The sequence below is a fragment of the Zophobas morio genome, unplaced genomic scaffold (assembly GCF_036711695.1).
Source record: "Zophobas morio isolate AGI-343-1 ecotype UQ-CSIRO unplaced genomic scaffold, CSIRO_AGI_Zmor_V1 ptg000012l, whole genome shotgun sequence".
Classification (NCBI taxonomy): Eukaryota; Metazoa; Arthropoda; class Insecta; order Coleoptera; family Tenebrionidae; genus Zophobas; species Zophobas morio.
Window position 1 is genome coordinate 18,476,963 of NW_026972117.1, and position 19,162 is coordinate 18,496,124.

General features: G+C 33.3%; 3 protein-coding genes across 3 annotated transcripts; all 3 read left to right on the forward strand.

Annotated features, from left to right (window-relative positions):
* The first annotated feature begins 268 nt into the window (after positions 1 to 268).
* Positions 269 to 1,306, forward strand: LOC135127939 (uncharacterized protein CG1161). The gene is made up of 4 exons (XM_064054651.1): positions 269 to 472; positions 536 to 660; positions 711 to 951; positions 1,001 to 1,306. The coding sequence occupies exons 1-4, from the start codon at positions 416 to 418 to the stop codon at positions 1,148 to 1,150; spliced, it is 573 nt and encodes a 190-aa protein (XP_063910721.1). The 5' UTR covers positions 269 to 415; the 3' UTR covers positions 1,151 to 1,306.
* Positions 1,307 to 5,852: 4,546 nt separating this feature from the next.
* On the forward strand, positions 5,853 to 11,870 carry LOC135127940 (ADP,ATP carrier protein 1). The gene is made up of 4 exons (XM_064054653.1): positions 5,853 to 6,075; positions 10,019 to 10,280; positions 10,335 to 10,569; positions 11,349 to 11,870. Exons 1-4 carry the CDS (start codon positions 5,919 to 5,921, stop codon positions 11,589 to 11,591), a joined length of 897 nt encoding a protein of 298 aa, XP_063910723.1. The 5' UTR covers positions 5,853 to 5,918; the 3' UTR covers positions 11,592 to 11,870.
* A 3,250-nt stretch (positions 11,871 to 15,120) lies between these two features.
* On the forward strand, positions 15,121 to 16,179 carry LOC135128408 (protein lin-7 homolog C). Its single transcript, XM_064055314.1, has 3 exons — positions 15,121 to 15,241; positions 15,303 to 15,703; positions 15,756 to 16,179. The coding sequence occupies exons 1-3, from the start codon at positions 15,205 to 15,207 to the stop codon at positions 15,909 to 15,911; spliced, it is 594 nt and encodes a 197-aa protein (XP_063911384.1). The 5' UTR covers positions 15,121 to 15,204; the 3' UTR covers positions 15,912 to 16,179.
* Positions 16,180 to 19,162: the final 2,983 nt, after the last annotated feature.

Below are 19,162 nucleotides of genomic sequence, written 5' to 3' on the forward strand. Positions count from 1 at the left end.
ACTACCAAACCAAAATAAACATAAACTAGATAATGTTAATGCATACAGCGTGGTTACACGTACACCGTACACCAGACCAAAACAACAATTGACGTATCAACCACACAAGCCTGTTTTACTACCCACAATTTCCCTGAACAAGGTATCAAACTACCAACAAGACATTAAGTTACACATGGTTCCCTATGTTTAACGATTTTGTAATATGTGGTAACATCATGGAACATAACGGGTAGTGCGCTAAAAAATGCTTGATCGACCAGACAGCTGATATGTCACAAAAAACTGACAAGTGACAACTTTGACATGTTGTGATAACCAGAGCAAAAAGAAAAAGTTGGTTTTCGAGACTCACGAAACTACTTTCTAGGACTTCCAATTCTAATTATCCAGAATTACATGTAGAATTTTAAAGATGAGGGAAATTATAACATTCATAGCAATATCATGTGCACTGTTTGCACTTACACAGGTAATTACCACCTCATATTGATAAAAATCTAAATTGAAATAAAAACGACGATTTGCCTTTCAGGCGCAGTCCTACGACGACAAAAGATGCAAATGTATTTGTCCGAGCATCTCCTCAGTGACCAACAGCACAGAAACTTCCCACATGGCTAGAATCATGTACATCACTAATGTTCCACCTAAACAATGGTAAACACACTACAATTATCAAAACCCTAAATAAACAATCATTTTTACAGTAATTGTGATGGCGTCATCCTCCCAAGAATAGGCAGGGAGCTGCAAGGCAAAGAACAAGAATTTTGTCCACGTTGTGAATGTAAGCACGAAAACAGAAACACAGGCATTATTAAAGTGGTTGTTATTATTGTCATTTGGGTGATCTCCATACTGGTTATTTACATGGCCTTTTTAATAATTCTCGATCCACTGCTCAACAAAAGAATCAAAGGCAGCTACCAGGAACATACTAATGAAGATGTTCGTATCTATGTTTATGTTGGAGGAAAATTATGACAGTTGTTTGCAGGATGAGGCCAGTACGGCTGGTCCTATGTATCATAATATGAGTCTTCGAGGAAATGTATTGAATCGAGTGGGACATCAACAGGATAAGTGGAAGAAACAAGTAAAGGAACAGAGGCGTAATATTTATGATAGACATACCATGTTGAACTAAAGTATGTAAAAGTGTAATTGATATTTTTGTGATTGCAAGATAGTAAATTATTTGGGCTCTATAAGAGCTTATTTTTTATGTTGTCGTAGATTATTTACAAAGTAGTGACATCAGAGTTGTAGATTAAAGGATTATATTGTGAGTTGTTGATGGAAATGTTTTTTTTTAATATGAAAACTCTTAATTTATGTTGATTATTTTGTTAGTGTCTAGCACATACGTCATTAAAGAATCTCAATTAAGTTTATTGTATGTGAATTATATATATGTATATAAGGTGTAGAGAAATTGTACATAACTAAAATTCATAGACAAATATGGGGAAAAGTATGTATAGAATAACTGAAGTTTTACTGTCTCCCCCTACCTGTTTTTGAAAACGATGTTCAATGGACGAAAAAACAGACCAAGTAAAATTAACAAAGTTTTGTTTAGTGTAAAGTAATCACAAATAATTTTTAATTTCATTGAAGATATTTAAAAATCATGAAGACGTAGATATCAATTAAAATATACAGGGTGGTAATGTTTAAACACAATTAAAACGTAAAAAAAACCGTATAACTTGTCGGATTGTGGTGTAATAAACTCTGAAACTAGAAAACTTTTTCTGATGAACGACCTACCACTTTTTAAATGTATGAAAAAAGAAAAATATTTGCTTTATTGCTTACTTTAAATATATCTGATGAGTTTTTTTTTCTTTTATTGATGTATGTGATTTTAGACACCGCTTCAAGACAGCACAGATCCGTACCACAGCCTGTTTTATATTTTTACATTTTTTAGATTTCTCAATTGTTTAGTTTTTAATGAATCAGTTTTCAATTATCAAATTTTCCAATTTCTCAATTTTTCGTTTGTTTGATATTTGAATTTTAAATTTTTTCGATTTCAGAATTTTTAAATTTTCAATATTTGATTGTACATTCATCTGATTGTTCATTTGCTTAATTTTTAAAATTAATGTTTCAGTTTTACGATTTTAAAGTTATTCGATTTTTCAATTATATAATTTCGTAATTTTTTATTATTACAGTTTAATAATTTTTCTATTTTACAATTATCCAATTTTTCAATTTTGTAATTTTACAAATTTTCAATTTTTTATTTACGATTGTTCAATATTTCAATTTTAGTTCTTCAAGTTTTAGATTTTTTAATTTAGTTATTTTACCTTTTTCTTTTTTAAAGGTATCCAATCAATTTTTGATTTTTTAATTATCCGAATTTCATTGTTTGGATCTTCTATTTTTTTGAGTTTTAATACATATTTCGATTTTCAATTTTCCAAATTTTTGATTTTGCAGTTTTATATTTTTGCAATTTTTCCATTTCTCACTTGTCCAATTTTTATGAATCAGTTTTTCAGTTTTTGATTTTTCAGTTCCTATCATATTTCCCAATTTCTCAATTTTTCGATTTTTAAGTAATTGTTCGATTTCTGCTCATTTTAATAATTTCGCAAATTTTCGCTTTTTAAATTTCGCAATTTTTCTATTGTTTTATCTGATTTTTCAATTTTTCGATTTTAAAATTATTCGATTTTCAATTTTATATTGTTCCAATTTTTCAAATTTACAGTATAATAATGTTTTGATTTTATAATTACCCAATTTTGTAATTTTGTAATTTTGCAATTTTTTGACTTTTCTCTTTTACATTTTTACATTTTTTCGATTTCTCAATTGTTTAGTTTTTAATTAATCAATTTCCAATTATGAGATTTTCCAACTTCTCAATTTTTCGTTTGTTTGATATTTGAATTTTAAAATTTTTCATTTGCTTAAATTTAAAATTAATGTTTCAGTTTTACGATTTTGCAATTTTTCGATATTAAAATTATTCGATTTTTCAATTTTATAATTTCGTAATTTTTAATTTTTACAGTTTAATAATTTTTCTATTTTACAATTATCCAATTTTTCAATTTCGTAATTTTACAAATTTTCAATTTTTATTTCCAATTGTTCAATATTTCAATTTTAGTTGTTCAAGTTTTCGATTTTCTAGTTTAGTTATTTTACCATTTTTCTTTTTTAAAGGTACCCGGCGATTTTTTCAATTTTCGATTTTTTAATGATCCGAATTTCATTGTTTCGATCTTCTAATTTATTTATTTTTAATACATATTTCTATTTTCCGTTTTCCAAATTTTTGATTTTTCAAGTAAAAAAACCGGCCACCCTGAAAAATTTCGCAAAACCACTTTAAAAATTATTAATTCACTAGTGAACATTATTTTATTAAAGAACCATTCACTATTGACACATGATGTACAAATTAGCAAAAAAAAAACCAAGACAAATAAACGCAGAATTAAATTTAATTTAACAAAATAACAGAAACAGACCAAGTACGATATTTTCTTAAAAAAAAACAATAAAGGAGGTTGTTGTTGTAAACAGTGTTTTCATTATTTGATTATAAGTTTGGCAATTTAAACATTTTCACGCGAAAACAATTCCATTAACTCTTAAGACGTCTGTTATTTTGTTGAATCAAATTTAATTCTACGTTTATTTGTCTTCTTTTTTTGCTAATTTATACATCATGTGTCAATAGTGAATGGTTCTTTAATAAAATACACATTTTCTAATTTGTCAATTTTTCGGTTTTCAAGTAATTGTTCCATTTCTTCTCAATTTAATAATTTCTCACATTTTCGATTTTAAAATTTTGTAATTTTTCTATTTTTTTTATCTGATTTTTCAATTTTTTGATTTTAAAGTTATTCGATTTTCAATTTTATATTTTTGCAATTTTCAGATTTACAGTTTAATAATTTTTCGATTTTACAATTACCCAATTTTTCAGTTTTGTAATTTTGCAATTTTTTAACTTTTCTGTTTTATATTTTTACATTTTTTCGATTTTTAAATTGTTCAGTTTTTAATGAATCAATTTTCAATCATCAGATTTTCCAATTTTTCGATTTTCCGTTTTTCAGTTATTTGGTATTTCGATTATTGAATTTGTTTGATATTAAAATTTTTAGATTTTCCGAGTTTCCAGATTTTTCGAATTTTCAACTTCTAGGTCGTAGACACACACAAAAAAAAATTATGGGATGTCAAAACTCATGTATAGGCTATCATTTAGTTTCTTACATTGTTACTACTGGTATTTTATAGTTTTTCAAAAAAGCGGGATTTGTTCGACTGTACTTCAGCTGCGAGGGAAGTCCTATCGAAGTAACCTTCGACCAATTTTTACTATATTATTGTGTTCTAACGTTACCTGGATCTCCTTTTCATCGGAATAGTTGTTGCGCAATTCACCCCTTGGACCCGAATTAATACGATAAAAACTTAAATTTAAGTACCAATGTGTAGATGATAACGGGTTTATTACAATATACTACGATTAATCATCATAAGAATATATCAAAGTTAATCATCTATTTGGGCAACATTCGCACTATATAATCGTTGTTGAACTTTAGCTGTGATGATGCTGTGATGTATCATTTCATCGTGGATGCATCCATTGCGCATTGAATGCATCTGTGACGTCACGAGAAATACAGTTGAGGAGTGAGACGTCATTTATGAAAAGGTGAATTTCAATGCATATCAAAGTACATACTTCTTAAATTATCATAATATTTAAAAACACATTTCTCTTCTAATCTCAAATCTATTCTGCGACATGTGTATGTAACATTTTTTAGCACTAATATAACGAAATATTGTTAATCTATGCACGATTGTTATTTGAATCCATTTATAAAAAAAAAATGCTTTTTATTATGAAAATTTTCAACAACAGCAAAGAAATTGGGTTATTATTGAAAATTGTTAGGTTAGCCATCGGCCACGGGCAGTAGTATAGATTATATTCTGAAATAATTTTTAACAAGGAGATATTTCTTAATAGTCTTCGTATTTAAGTTGAATAAAAAAAAACGTGTACTTCCTATGGAATTTATTGGTTTCGTACATAACAGATGCTTAACTTCACGGAATTTCAATAGATTATTTTTAGAATGTCGGTTCCATTTTTTTTTTATTTAGACAGACACTTTGCAAGTGGAATATAAAAATTCGACCACACTTGGGTACGGTGGATTTGTTAATTCATTATGTTCTACTATCCCCTACTTACTAGAATCACAGAAATAGACATAAAAGAATAATGCCCTGTTTTTACAATATAATAAACTTAAAGTATGGTATAATAGTACCATAGAAACAATAAGCAAGTGATTAATAAAATAAAAAGGTCAGCGACTTGTGCATGGTCAAATTTTCACTCATTTCCTAACCGTAACCGATAACCTTTGACTTTACCATAAAAGGTAAAATAAAAATAAAATATCTCAATCATGTGACGAGACACCTTCTATCCTACTGCAATGCAACTTGAAACGTACTAATAACCGATAAAAATCCATATCAATGAATTAAAGGCCAAAAGCTGACCTTTCATACCAGGTCACGAGGTCGTCATACTCGCACAGTTTCGTTATTAAGTCATCTCAACTTCGTTTTTGCACCAATTACATAAAAATTAACACGTCAAACCCTTATTTACCCAACCAATTCCCTTCCATTACGTAACTCTCTTCCCATTCAAACCTTCCCGCGTGAAAATCACGTGCAACTCGTGGCAGATGTCGCCCCTGCAGCGCCGTCCCATTGGCCGAGCGTGACTTTGACGTCATCGCATCGCCTTCGCCGGATATCAGGGGACGTACTGTCAAAACTGCCTCTTTCGTTCGCGAGAAACCACACGGTGTTAACGTGTACGAGCGTAAAAATTCAAGATGCCGACCGACCCGATGAGTTTCACTAAAGATTTCCTTGCTGGAGGAATCTCAGCAGCTATCTCCAAGACGGCTGTGGCCCCCATCGAACGTGTGAAGTTGCTTCTGCAAGTGCAGGCCGCCAGCAAGCAGATCGCCGCCGACAAACAGTATAAAGGTAAGTGCGGCGTCCATTTTTATTAATTGGAAATCGCAGGGTTTTTGATTCGAATTGGGGGTCAAACGCGTGCCGCCGCCGCCGCCGATCGATAACCCACTTGCGACCTCGCCTCGAACCGGCGGCGGCGAGGTAGGCAAGAGAAGGTACGGTGGCGGTTACGTAACGAGGATTTGTGGTTTTCCATTGAGTGGTGGCGCCGACGAACCGAAATTCGGGGAAATTGGGGGTCGTGGCGCGGTGGGTTCAGTGGGTGTAGGGGATTTTTGGCGATTATAGCGTGGGTCAGCGATTTGGCAGGACCGTACTTAACACGTGGTAATCGCAGTGACGTCATTATCTGACCTCAATGGTTTGTTGGAAGTAGTAGTTCTCTGCGTCAGGAATGAATGAAAGGAAAGGACGCTAAAAAATTTCGGTTTGGGGTGTCGTTTAGGGTTTTTCTTTGTGTCGAAAAGCACCATAGTAACTAAAAGGGGAGAGCTGCCATATGACTGTGTAGAAGAGGGAGAGAGAGGGGTTGAGTTTTAGGGATTTTTACTGGTAGTGCCACACTGTCCACCGTAATTTTAATTATAAGTAGTTTTTAGAAAAATACAATAGTGTTTTGTTGATTTAGAACGTACGGCTGAAACGTGCCATTACATAACCTTGAATTGTACAGTAGAAATCGTCATCCATGTCATAATACTTTACAGCTAATAAATTAACGTAATCTATCGAGTTTTCAAGTTTAAATCATCTGATAACTTTTGACTACTGTATAATATATTGCAGGGTAACACTAAACTAAAAATAATGTTTATAATTTAAAATAATTTTGTATAAGGTTGTCAAAGTATCAATAATCCGATGCCAGTAACGTATCATTTTTTCCCATTAAATCAAGATAAATTTTGCGAGTTGATACGCCCATGAAACATTCTGTAGTCAAAAACAAATGTTTTATATTTGTTACGTAATGACAGTCTACGTGTCATTAGTTCAAAGACAAATTAAAATTCCTCTGTTGAATTCTATAGTGCTTGATTTTAGATGAACTTTGAACGAAACATTTGTTAGTATATAACTAAACATGCAAGCGAATACTTCTATATCATCATAATTCTTTTGTTACTAGGTTAAACCAGACTGTTATTTCTGTTGAACATATCATAAATGAGTACATTTGTAATTCGAGCTTAATCGTAAAGTAAGGAAATCCCGCAATGTTATCTGGTTCTCGTCACAGATAACCTATCAAATTTCGTGCTGTATGACTCAGAATAACGTCTCACTAGTGTTTTCTCATTTATAAATCCACTTACAAAGCTACAGTTTTGCATTTTCAGCACATTTTGTTCAAAAAGATGTTCTTAAAAACGACCAAATTTGATCTTCACAACTTTGGTATTTACTCGTGTTCTTTTGTGCTTAATATCTGAATAATAATATTCATACGAGAATCAAAAATCTTCTAGTTAACGTAATAATATACAATTTAATTTTGGAAATTGGGGCCAGAATTTCGTGCCACTTGTTTCTAATTCATAATGACACTGACATGTCGGAAGGTTTTGGAACCTTCAACGTAATTTATTCGTCAAAGAACTGAACTCATAAATTTTTGACAAGTTGCTTAGCAACCGTGTCTTTGTATCGATTCTGGTGGTGAACTTGGCTGTTACCAATCGTCGCCAACTAAAAATTACTTTGTGCTTAATTTGATACTGTCAAAATTCCACTGGTCATTAGGGTTTGAAGAATAAAATTAAGTTGTGTTTTAGCACTAAATCGGAGTAAATATTTTTTGTGTTTTTTTGATTTATTGATTCGTATTAAACCGAAACTGCCATCATAAGTGCAAAAAAATGAAATGAAAAAAATAATTTTTTTTTCAAAGTGGTCAGTATTTTTTTTTAAACGCATCTCATGAACTAAATTCAAACACGAATTTTGTGCGAGTTCCTAAAAATTTGTGTCCGTGCTTTAGAGTGTTCTCGAGCGCGTGAGCTTTTGTTTTCTTGCCGTTTTACGACTCCCAGAGCATGAAAAAATAGGTCTTCTTATTAGAGATATAATTTCTGGAACTATTGGACTGTCATTAAGTTTCATTTGTATTTTAGGAATATCGTGTAGACTGTAAAAGATAAAACGGTACCCAAAATTTTGCTGTTTAAATTTTATAAAATATCGTAATCCTGAAGTTGGGATTTATGAATTCCCCTCGATTTTATTATATTTATTATGACTATTTTGGGTGCAAAAATAAATCAATATGACTATTTTAGTAATTTGACGAAATTGACGAAAATTCTGTCACAGAGTAATATAAACGATTCATGGCTGTTTTTATTGTGTTTTTTATTGTTATGTCGGTAATTAATAATTATAGTGTTATTTAAGTTTAAAATGTTTACTCGAAAATTCATTCATTCTTTTACATGTTCTTGAGATAAAAATCTGTTTAAACTGGCGTTTTATTTTGTTGGAAATATTTCATTCTAGTTGGTATTCAATTTATTTTGATTTAAACTGCATTTAAAAGGCCATAATATGCGCTATATTTTTGTAATTTGAAAAGAAAAGAAAAAGAGATACATTATTTAAATTAGCGATTTTTTTTAATCACTTGACTTAAAACGTGTAATTTAAATCAATCCAACCCTACTCAATATAAAGCGGTTTTGAGTTCCTAAAAATTTCCTGTCATAGGGTGTTCTCATGATAATTATAAAAATATACATCAAGTTGGCTTTGGAAAGTCTGTCACTCAATTTTTAAAAAAATACTGCTTCCTTATTTCAGCAAACAATTTACTGCATGATGAAAATAACATGAATAAGAATATTGTGGGAGTATCACATGCTTTAGTAGCATTCAGTCAGGTATTCTTGTGCTGCAAACAAACTCTCACACTTTTAAGACTTGTTGAAATTTGTGACAGGGACAGGTGATGTGTTTTAGTCCCATCATTTCAACAAGGCGGCAAACGGGATTTTAATTTTCGGATACGATTTACGTTCCACGTAAAACTAATCGCCCATATAATTTTTTTTAATCCAATTTTTGCAAATTATGCTATTATTGTTTAGTCGTCAGCTTTTCTCGTGATCGGTAACTTAAGAGTCGTCTGTGTTGATAATTTATAAATTTAGTAGGTACAAAGTGCGTCAGTCTCGCTTAGGTTTATTAGTATATGGTGATATATGCCCGAACTTGATAAATAAAAGTCACGCGAAAGTGCATTCAATAAATTCCATAAGTGGTGCATTTTATACGAAAGATTTCGTAGCAGTATTATTAGTTCTTCATTTCTGTTATTGGTAACGCATCTTCCAGAATTTGTTTAAAATCTTTGTTCTTGAAAATAATCTTCATTATTAATTTCGAGATTTTCTACAGAATAATTTTTGAATAAGTAACTTGTATTGTTTATGGCGACTGCGATGTGCTGGCAATTTCACGTGAATTGAACACTACATGAAGTTTGGGAGATCGTGATGCATTCTAAGTGGTCACATGCTTCTAAGAAGTCATTAAGTTATGCAAATTATGCCAAAAAGAATAACAAACAATTTGTTTAGGTATTGTACCTGTCTGTGCCCTCAGGCAAAATTGTGTTGACTACTTCATTTAACGTCGGAACATAATTTTAAGTTTATTTTTTTTTTTAGCTTTTCTATTTAAAGGAACTGGTTTAATAAAAGTTATTTTTTTTTTCTTTCATTTGGCCATTCGTGGTCTTGAAGTACTTCAGAATATTCTAGAAATGCCATTAATTCTTAAGCAAGTGATCAATACACAGTCTCTCTCTCTCTCACTCTTTAATAATAATATCTCTAATTTAAGAACTAAATATTTCGAGTCATGAATTAGCTTCTCTTCGGGGACACCTATTGATTATCTAATAAAAACAGCAAATAGTCTCATAAAAATAAACATTCGCTTTTCTCCAACACAGGTATCATCGACTGTCTGGTCCGTATCCCCAAGGAACAGGGTTTCTTCAGTTTCTGGCGTGGTAACCTCGCCAACGTCATCCGTTATTTCCCCACTCAGGCGTTGAACTTCGCCTTCAAAGATGTCTACAAACAGATGTTCCTCGGTGGTGTCGACAAGAACACCCAATTCTGGAGGTACTTCGCCGGTAACCTGGCGTCAGGTGGCGCTGCCGGTGCCACATCTTTGTGCTTTGTGTACCCTCTAGATTATGCTCGTACTCGGTGAGGTAGTTCGTGAGGAGAAAAATCTTCGGTACTTACTTTCTTGTTTAACAGTTTGGGCGCCGATGTTGGAAAAGGAAAGGGCGAGAGACAGTACACCGGTCTCTTGGACTGTATAAAAAAAACAGTAAAATCTGACGGACCAGTCGGTTTATACAGAGGTTTCTTCGTCTCGGTACAAGGTATTATCATCTACCGTGCCTCGTACTTCGGGTTCTTCGATACTGCCAAGGGAATGTTGCCCGATCCCAAGAATACGCCCTTCCTCATTTCGTTCGCCATCGCACAGGTAAGAGTTGAGGGGTTTGTAATTGTGTAATGTAAGCTGTTATGGTGCATTTCCTGTCTCTTTGCGAAGAGTTATTGTACCTTTCCTTGGTATCCTTTTTTGAGTGGTAGGTATTCTTCCATACGTTTACCCCGTTTTTTAGGTGTGAAAAGTGGTTTGACAATCAACTAAGATGACTAGAATCGATCAAATCAGTCATTGACCTGATCCCTAAACCTTGTTCCCCTGAGAATCCAGCCCCGAAAGGTATTAACCTAAATTAACCTAAAAGTTCCTCAATTTGCACCATGATATTTTGTGGCTTTATTGGGAACAACTGACTCAGTTCTGTAATTAAGTGTTCAGTAGTCACGATAGACAGCCAATTATGGAAATAAAGAGAACTCTATTACGAAATTGTGTTGTAACATTCCAGTCTTATCACACTAGTCTTAATTCACGATTTCAGTGAACATGCGATAATGATAACGTTATCTTATTGACCTTTGTGTAAAAATTTTCAAAATTCACAATTTCATTGTGACTTACAAAGTACATAGTGATATATGTAACACTGACAGAGATCAGATAAGATTACGCCGTCTACTGTTCCCAATAAACGCAGTATAATATTTTTGACCTTGGAGGAAATCAAATGATTTCATCCAAAATGATGAATTTACATAACTGAGCCTACTTTGATGACTCCAGTTTTACCACTACCCATTTACTGACGTCATCATTGGGCACCCACGTGTGAAAGAATGTTGCTATAGAGTACTAATTGATTTATGTGTTAGGTCGTCACAACAGTTTCTGGTATCACGTCATATCCATTCGACACAGTCAGAAGGCGCATGATGATGCAGTCCGGCCGGGCTAAAGCTGATATTATGTACAAGAATACATTGGATTGCTGGGTCAAGATCGCAAAGAACGAAGGCGGAAGGGCCTTCTTCAAAGGAGCGTTCTCCAACATCCTCCGCGGTACTGGTGGTGCTTTGGTGCTGGTGTTATACGACGAGCTAAAAGCAATCCTCTAAAACAATAGTAGAATTATTAACGGATTAAATTATTAATTGTCTCATAATTTATTTTCATTCCGTGGTTTATGCATTTATTTAGGCCGACACATTCCTTTTTTTAGACGTTTTACTGTTGATCATTAGGCGCAGGAACTACACATTCCATGTAAACGAATTCTCTTTTGTTATACAAAGTTTTTAAATGGCAATTATAAGCTGAAGTATTGATAGACCTGTATTTTAAATTCTGTATATTTTAAAACAGCCGTTTACCAATAAAACAGTTGTGATAAGTTACTTTATTATTGTTTTCTTTTTATTTAACTTGATTGTTGGTAGTATGAAACGTAATAAAGTTCTATAGTTGAGGCGACGTGTTTTTGTTTTCTCAGTTGGACAATAGGCACTGTTAGAGATCTGCGCATTGTAATGGAGGCATTTAGTGTAAGATGTGGGCAATAAAAGGTTACGAGCTTGTGTACTGTTTGTGTTGAATTTTTAGTTTTTTTAGACGTTTTTTTTAGAAAATCAATTTGTACTTTCAAAAGTGGATTCATATTTCGATTGTTCATTTGAATTCAAATACTGAAATCGTTTTGTTTAAACTTTTTCCATCAATTTTCTTTTCGGAGTTGGACGTAGTTGTGTGTAGATGTGTGCACTTACCCAGAACATTGCTTTAAATTTTAGTTTGGTGAAGGAAAAAATAGCCGACAAAATCTCACTCAAGTTTTTAATCTCAAAAATACACCGGTTTGAGTTATTTCTATTTGAAACAAATTGTGAGATTTTTTTTTGTTGACATTTAGACAATTAAACGTAGTTGCGCTATAGGGCATAAACTGCGCTTCAAAAGATAAAAATATTTCAACTAATTTAATTTAAGGTCCGTTTTTATCTAGGTCGCAAATAAGGTGTCATTTTTTGAGGCATTCTGTACAAGCAATTCTAAAAAATAAGTTGAAAGTTTTCAACAAAACTTCCCTCGCTTCTGAAGTAATAAGTCTAACAACTGCTTCTCTGAATAATTATAAAATTTGATTTTGCGGAATTTTACTTTTTCGGGATAACCACTATCGAGTAAAAACAATATATGTAGAAGGTACTAGTCACAGTGTAACAGAAAAAAAGGTTTCACTTTAAAAAAAGACAGCTGTGAGCACCGAGAAGATTTAATATTATTAAAAAAAAGACATTTGGGGCCCCCGAGACGGTTTCGCCTTCTTTAAAAAAGGACAACTGGGACCCCCGAAAAGGTTTCATATTCTTAAAAAAATACCTGTGGGGCCCTCGAGAAGGTTTTACATTTTTAAAAAAGACAGTTGGGACCCTCGAGAAGGTTTCACATTCTAAAAAAAAAAATTGGCTTCTCCGACAAGGTTTTACATTTTTAAAAAATAATTGGCGCCCTCGAAAAGGTTTAAAGAAAAACAATTGGGACCCCCGAAAAGGTTTTACATCCTTAAAAAATACATTTGGGGCCCTCGAGAAGGTTTTACGTTTTTAAAAAACAGTTGGGACCCCCGAGAAAGTTTCACATTCTAAAAAAAAACATTTGGCGTCTCCGAAAAGGTTTTACATTTTTAAAAGACAATTGGGACCCCCGAGAAGGTTTCACATTTTTAAAAAAATAAATTTGGGGCCCCCGAGAAGGTTAAAAATTTAGCAACACCGAGGAGGTTTTAATTTTTAAAAAATACATTTGTGGTCTCCGAGAAGGTTTTACATTTTTTAAAAAGATAATTGGGACCCCCTAGAAGGTCCCACATTAAAAAAAAAACAAACATTTGGCGTCTCCGAAGAAGGTTTTACATTTTTAAAAAAGACAATTGGGAGCCCCGAGAGTGTTCCACATTAAAAAAAAAATACATGTGCCCCGAGAAGGTTAAAAGACAATTGGGACCCCTGAGAAGGTTTTACATTTTTAAAAAAGACAGTTGAGACCCTCGAGAAGGTTTCACATTCTTAAACAAATACATTTGGGGCCCCCGAGAAGGTTTTACATTTTTAGAAAAGACAGTCGAGAGCCCCGAGAAGGTTCTACATTAAAAAAAATACATTTGAGCCCCCTGGGAAGGTTTTATATTTTAAAAAACGACAGTTGGGTCCCGAGAAGGTTCAAATTAAAAAACAAGACATTTGGGGCCACCGACAAGGTTTTACATTTTTAAAAAAGACAATTGGGACCTCCGAGAAGGTTCGAAAAAAAACATTTGGCAACACCGAGAAGGTTTTAATTTACAAAAAAATGTAATTGGGGCCCCCGAGAAGGTTTTACATTTTCCAAAAAGACAGTTGGGACCCCTGAGGTGGTTTCACATTCTAAAGAAAAAAAAAAAACGGCGTCTCCGAGAAGGCTTTACATTTTTAAAAAAGACAGTTGGGACCCCCGAGAAGGTTAAACCGTCCAGGTTACACCAAAATAGAAATGGACAACTCGTGTTAAGTGCAACTGGCATTACCACTTAATTCAGTTTTCTTAAAAGGATTTAAAAATTTTCAGTCGAATGAAGTTGCTTCCGTTATTATTAATTACACGTACCGAAGTGTATGTTTAAGTGTCATCATTCAATACGTCACCAAGTTTCTTTCCATTAAAAAAAAGTTTGTCCTCAGTTTTTCCTGAAAATTTTAATATCTTAATAAACATTAATGTTTTTAATAAATATTGTTTTTCTCGCAATTTTGTAACGGAGAATAAAATTTTCAACCGGTTTTTGAATGTTTGTAAGAATTCGGAAAATTTTATCTGCACGATTTTTTCGTTTTGTACTTTTAAATCTGACTAATAATTGAGAATTTAGTATAGATTTAAAAATATCTGTACAGACATACATATAAAATCTTTTATTGAGCTTTAATTACTTATTCATTTAACTTTGTCACTCTATAGCTTTATGCTCAATCTGAGTGTGTTTACAGTTTTTGAATTTAATTTTATAGCAATTTTTAAATCCCAATATTATTTGTAATATCTTGTATGGTAGCATAATCTATATAATCTAAATCTATATTTATTCTGTATAATATGACAATATCGGGATCATATGACGTATCTTTGGTATGTTACAATTGTAATCATGTATGTTTTAAATGCATCGTTCAGTAGTGAGTTTCTTCCGTTTTTTGTTGTATGATTTTGATGAATGTTGCTTCGTTGTCTCATGTTCGTGTTGCGATCATATTGTTTTATAGATAATATTATAATATATATAGGTAGGTATTTTTAATTTCAGGTACAATTTGATTAAACAAAATATCAGCTTATCATAGATCAATGAAAAGCAATAGCCGGGTTTTTAATATTTATAAAGTGCTGAAGCCTGAAGCTTGTTTTGTACATATGTTATATGTTTTCTATGTTGCCATTACTATCACGAGGTGGAATAAAAAAATAATATGTATTTTTTTTTACTTACAGTCTTTCGAATTGTAATAAATACTATTCACTTATTATTTGTCTACTTTGAATTTGAATTTCTCCACTTAGGGAAATTTGTTATTGATGTGATGACGTCATAGTGTGATCGTCGTATTTGTTGTCAAATCTGTCAACAGTGTCAACCAACTGCTCTGTCAGTTTGCTGTCAAAGTTACGTTTAGGGTGCCCTAGTTTTAGAAAGCCTCAAAAATGGCTCAAATCGGCGAACCCCTGACCCTCCACAGGGGTAAGTCTCCCGTTTCCCCATCAATTAATCCCCTCCTTATTTTATATTTTCTTTCATTCAGACATCAAACGTTCCATTGAACTTTTGGAAAAACTTCAAAAAAGCGGCGAAGTTCCTGCCACAAAGCTCGCAGCGTTACAAAAAGTCCTGCAGAGCGACTTTCTGAACGCAGTACGGGAGGTGTACGAACATGTGTATGAAACTGTTGATATTCAGGGTTCGCAAGATGTCAGAGCATCGGCGACTGCTAAAGCCACAGTGGCGGCATTTGCGGCCAGCGAGGGGCACGCGCACCCTCGTGTGGTCGAATTGCCTAAAACTGAAGAAGGGCTAGGTTTTAACGTGATGGGGGGCAAAGAACAGAACTCGCCAATTTACATTTCAAGAATTATTCCTGGGGGTGTGGCAGATCGACATGGAGGACTCAAACGGGGTGATCAGCTTTTAAGCGTGAATGGTGTGGTAAGTTGTTTGCGCGAATATTCGTGGCAAATGTGAATATGTGGTTTTGCAGTCTGTTGAAGGAGAAAATCATGAAAAAGCGGTCGAATTGTTGAAGCAGGCGCATGGATCTGTCAAGTTGGTTGTTAGATATACTCCTAAGGTTTTGGAGGAGATGGAGTTGCGGTTTGATAAACAACGGGCAAGGAGGAGGCAGCAGTATAATTGAATTGATTTTACTCTATAGTAGGTGTGCTGCTGATACTCGAAGATTATAAAGATTTGGTCTGTTATTTATCATGTATGTGTAATATATATAGTGACAATTTATGGGACTGCAATCAGATTATTGTTGTACGGAAAGTATTATTAATCTAGGATCTGCTTTTTATTCATAAGTTAATTTATATTACATTCTAAGAATAAAATAAGTATGTAGGAGGTGTATAAATTAATGAAGTTAGGTTCCTGTAATAAAGTTGACTTTAAGATACGGAGTCACAGTGTTGTTTGGATAATTGGTTGCATAACGATTCGATTGTAACCTTAGTAAGTTACTATTTAGCACTTTCATTCTTATGGGCAGTGACTATATATAGTCATTGTTATGGGGTTATTGGGGTGCGGTGGGAGGGGTGGTTGTATGTTGTAGAAGATACAAGGTCATTGCTAAAGAGCGGATTTATATGCGCAAAACTTCTTCGAAATACACACGCTAAATATGCACAATTTTATGCAGGTATGAAATTTACCTCCGGCGACCCGAAATGAAACAGTACACTATAAAGATGTAGTTATCATTTTAAAAACTAGGGAGGCTCTATAGTGGAGACATTTCAGTACATAAGTAGGTGCATGTGATTATTATTTTATATAATTTTCTTCTCATCGCCCTTTTAAGGGGAATTGACTAATTAAACTCGTTTCACACGTCACAGAATTTTACTCCACAAATTATCAGCAAAAGTGCTACCAGAATAATTGCACCAAAAATATGTAGTACTTGTTGTTTATCGTGATCAGTTTTGTGGTCATTTTCAGAGTAATTCTATGACGCCTGAAACAACTCATACATACTATTTGAATTTCATACCTTTAGAGTCTATTGTATCCTGGGTCCACACCAATATTCGTTAAAACGTGACTAATAAGAGCCCACCCACCGTTACTTGAAGCGGTCTTTTCGAAAGAATGACAATAAAGCACCTAACAAGAGCTGCAACAGAAAATATTAGGTAAGGCATTTCAAACGTAATTAGAGGTTAGAGGGTGGTCGGACTATGTGCAGATTGCAGGCTAATTTTGTGCAACTGTTGTGTTTAAATCCGCCGTTAAATTAACAATATATTGTTATTCTGGATGAGCTTGATGGGGACATAGCTGTCGCCTATTGGCTAAACAGAACAAGTGGCCCCCATGAAATCTCTACCGGAATTACTACCGTCTTCAGTCGACCAAAATACCCGACCATGTTGTTCTAATCTCCTGTTGTAACATATGGCTTCTTGTGTTACCATTTGCAGTGAATGCCACTTCTATAAAGAGTCTAACTTACTGTTATCAAAGAAAATTAACGTTAGAAAAAATGTATTTCTTATTTTTTAATGTCCCACTTTTACTTTTGTAATCTAAAATTTTCTTAATTCAGTAGTAACGATGTCTGTTAACACTTAAAAATAAAATATATTATACAAATGATTCTTACCCTTTAAATTTTGTTCAGATAGAGATGAGCCGCCATTTCTTGGCAGCGAACAGAATCGAGGTTCTAGCAGCACTATTTTTCACTACATGTTTTAATTGCGCATTCGGAATTTAATACCGCTCACTCGGGAAATAGCATGCCGCAAAAATTATATTTTATTAAGAAAAAAATCCTACCTTTTTGGCTTCTACTTCTGCTATTATTTCAAGCGAATCCCCTCATCTTCAAAGTTACGGACCTACTGTAAATAAAGAAAAATGTCAATTAGCAAAAATTAATTTTTGTATAATTCAATTTTTTTATTTAAAATTTGTTTAATTCATTGTTACAGTAGCCTTCCTAGTAGGAAATGTCACTTAAAAAACTAAGGATAAAATCAGTTCTACAAATGATATTTACCCTTTAAATCCGGCCCAAATGTCTCTTCGTCTGTCCAGCTGGAGTTGAGCCACCATTCCTTGATGCACTTCAGGATCAAAGTTCTAGCAGCACTAATTTTCACTACGTGTTTTAATCGCGCACTAGGGACTTATCACCGCACACTCGGCACTAAAAATCTCGCACTCGGCACTTAACATCCCTCAAAAATGACATTTCATTGAGAAAAAAAATCCTAGTTTCTTGGCTTCTAGTTCTGCCACTATTTGGAACGAATCCCCTCGTTTGCAAAGATACGGGTCTCCTGTAACAAAACAAACATATCATTTAGCGAAAGTTAATTTTATGAATAATTGAATGAAATTTTTTTTTACTTAAAATTTGGTTAATTCATTGTTGTTACATTAGCGTTCCAACGATAAAATGTCACTTCAAAACCTGAAGATAAAATCAATTAAATGAATGATTCTTACCCATTAAATCAAGTCCAAAAGTCTTGTTATCTGTACGGTTGGAGTTGAGCTCTATTCCTTAAGGCAATTTTTCTAAAAATTCAAAAAACTTCAGGGATGTGGATCTCGACGTGCTGATGAAATTCGATCTTTTGAAATTTCTAAAAATTGCAAAATTTTGCAATGGGCAATTCTGGATAAACAGCCGAAGTTATCGAAGAATTGAGGGCGGAAGTGAATTCTACAGCCGGACACCCCCAAGAAAATGAATTTAGTTAAATTTCGAAAATGGGCTGAAATTTGAAGAAAACGGGAGTACCTATTGCAAACATCTCATTTTTGAAAAATTTTATTGAAAATCTAAAAGTATTCAGGAGTGTAAATCTCGACGTCAATTCTAGAAATGATTCTTACTCTTTAAATTCAGTCTAAATGTCTTATTGTCTGTCCGGTTCGACTTGAGCTACTATTTCTTGGCACAGCGTATAATTAATAGGTAACATTTTGTTAATTTTGTTGCGCTTGATGGGGACATAGCTGTCGCCAATTGACTAAACAGAACAAGTGGCCCCCATGAAATCTCTATCGGTATTGCTACTATTTCCAGTCGTCCAAAATACCCGACCATGTTGTTCTAATCTCGCTCCTTCTGTTACCATTTGCAGTGAATGCCTCTTCTATAAACATTCCAACTTACCGTTATCAAAGAAAATTAACGTTTAGAAAAAAAGGTATTTCTTATTTTTTAATGTCCTAGTTTTACTTTTTTAATTTAAAATTTTTTTAATTCAGTATAAGTATGTCTCTTAAAGACTTAAAAATAAAATCTATATTAATAAAAATGAATCGCCGAAATGTATGTACGCCCATAACTTGAGAACGGCCGCACCGAATCGGACGATTCTTTTTTTTGCGTGTTCCTTATCGTCAGGAGAAGGTTTATAT

Bases quoted from the DNA above. Each gene is read 5' to 3' on its own strand.
- LOC135127940 (XM_064054653.1), top strand. From the start codon at position 5,919: ATGCCGACCGACCCGATGAGTTTCACTAAAGATTTCCTTGCTGGAGGA. The intron at 10,281-10,334 runs GTGAGGTAGTTC...CTTGTTTAACAG, and splicing joins CTAGATTATGCTCGTACTCG to TTTGGGCGCCGATGTTGGAA. The intron at 10,570-11,348 runs GTAAGAGTTGAG...TTTATGTGTTAG, and splicing joins TTTCGTTCGCCATCGCACAG to GTCGTCACAACAGTTTCTGG.
- LOC135127939 (XM_064054651.1), top strand. From the start codon at position 416: ATGAGGGAAATTATAACATTCATAGCAATATCATGTGCACTGTTTGCA. The intron at 473-535 runs GTAATTACCACC...TTTGCCTTTCAG, and splicing joins CACTGTTTGCACTTACACAG to GCGCAGTCCTACGACGACAA. The intron at 952-1,000 runs GTTCGTATCTAT...AGTTGTTTGCAG, and splicing joins AGGAACATACTAATGAAGAT to GATGAGGCCAGTACGGCTGG.
- LOC135128408 (XM_064055314.1), top strand. From the start codon at position 15,205: ATGGCTCAAATCGGCGAACCCCTGACCCTCCACAGGG. The intron at 15,242-15,302 runs GTAAGTCTCCCG...TCTTTCATTCAG, and splicing joins ACCCCTGACCCTCCACAGGG to ACATCAAACGTTCCATTGAA. The intron at 15,704-15,755 runs GTAAGTTGTTTG...GTGGTTTTGCAG, and splicing joins TTTTAAGCGTGAATGGTGTG to TCTGTTGAAGGAGAAAATCA.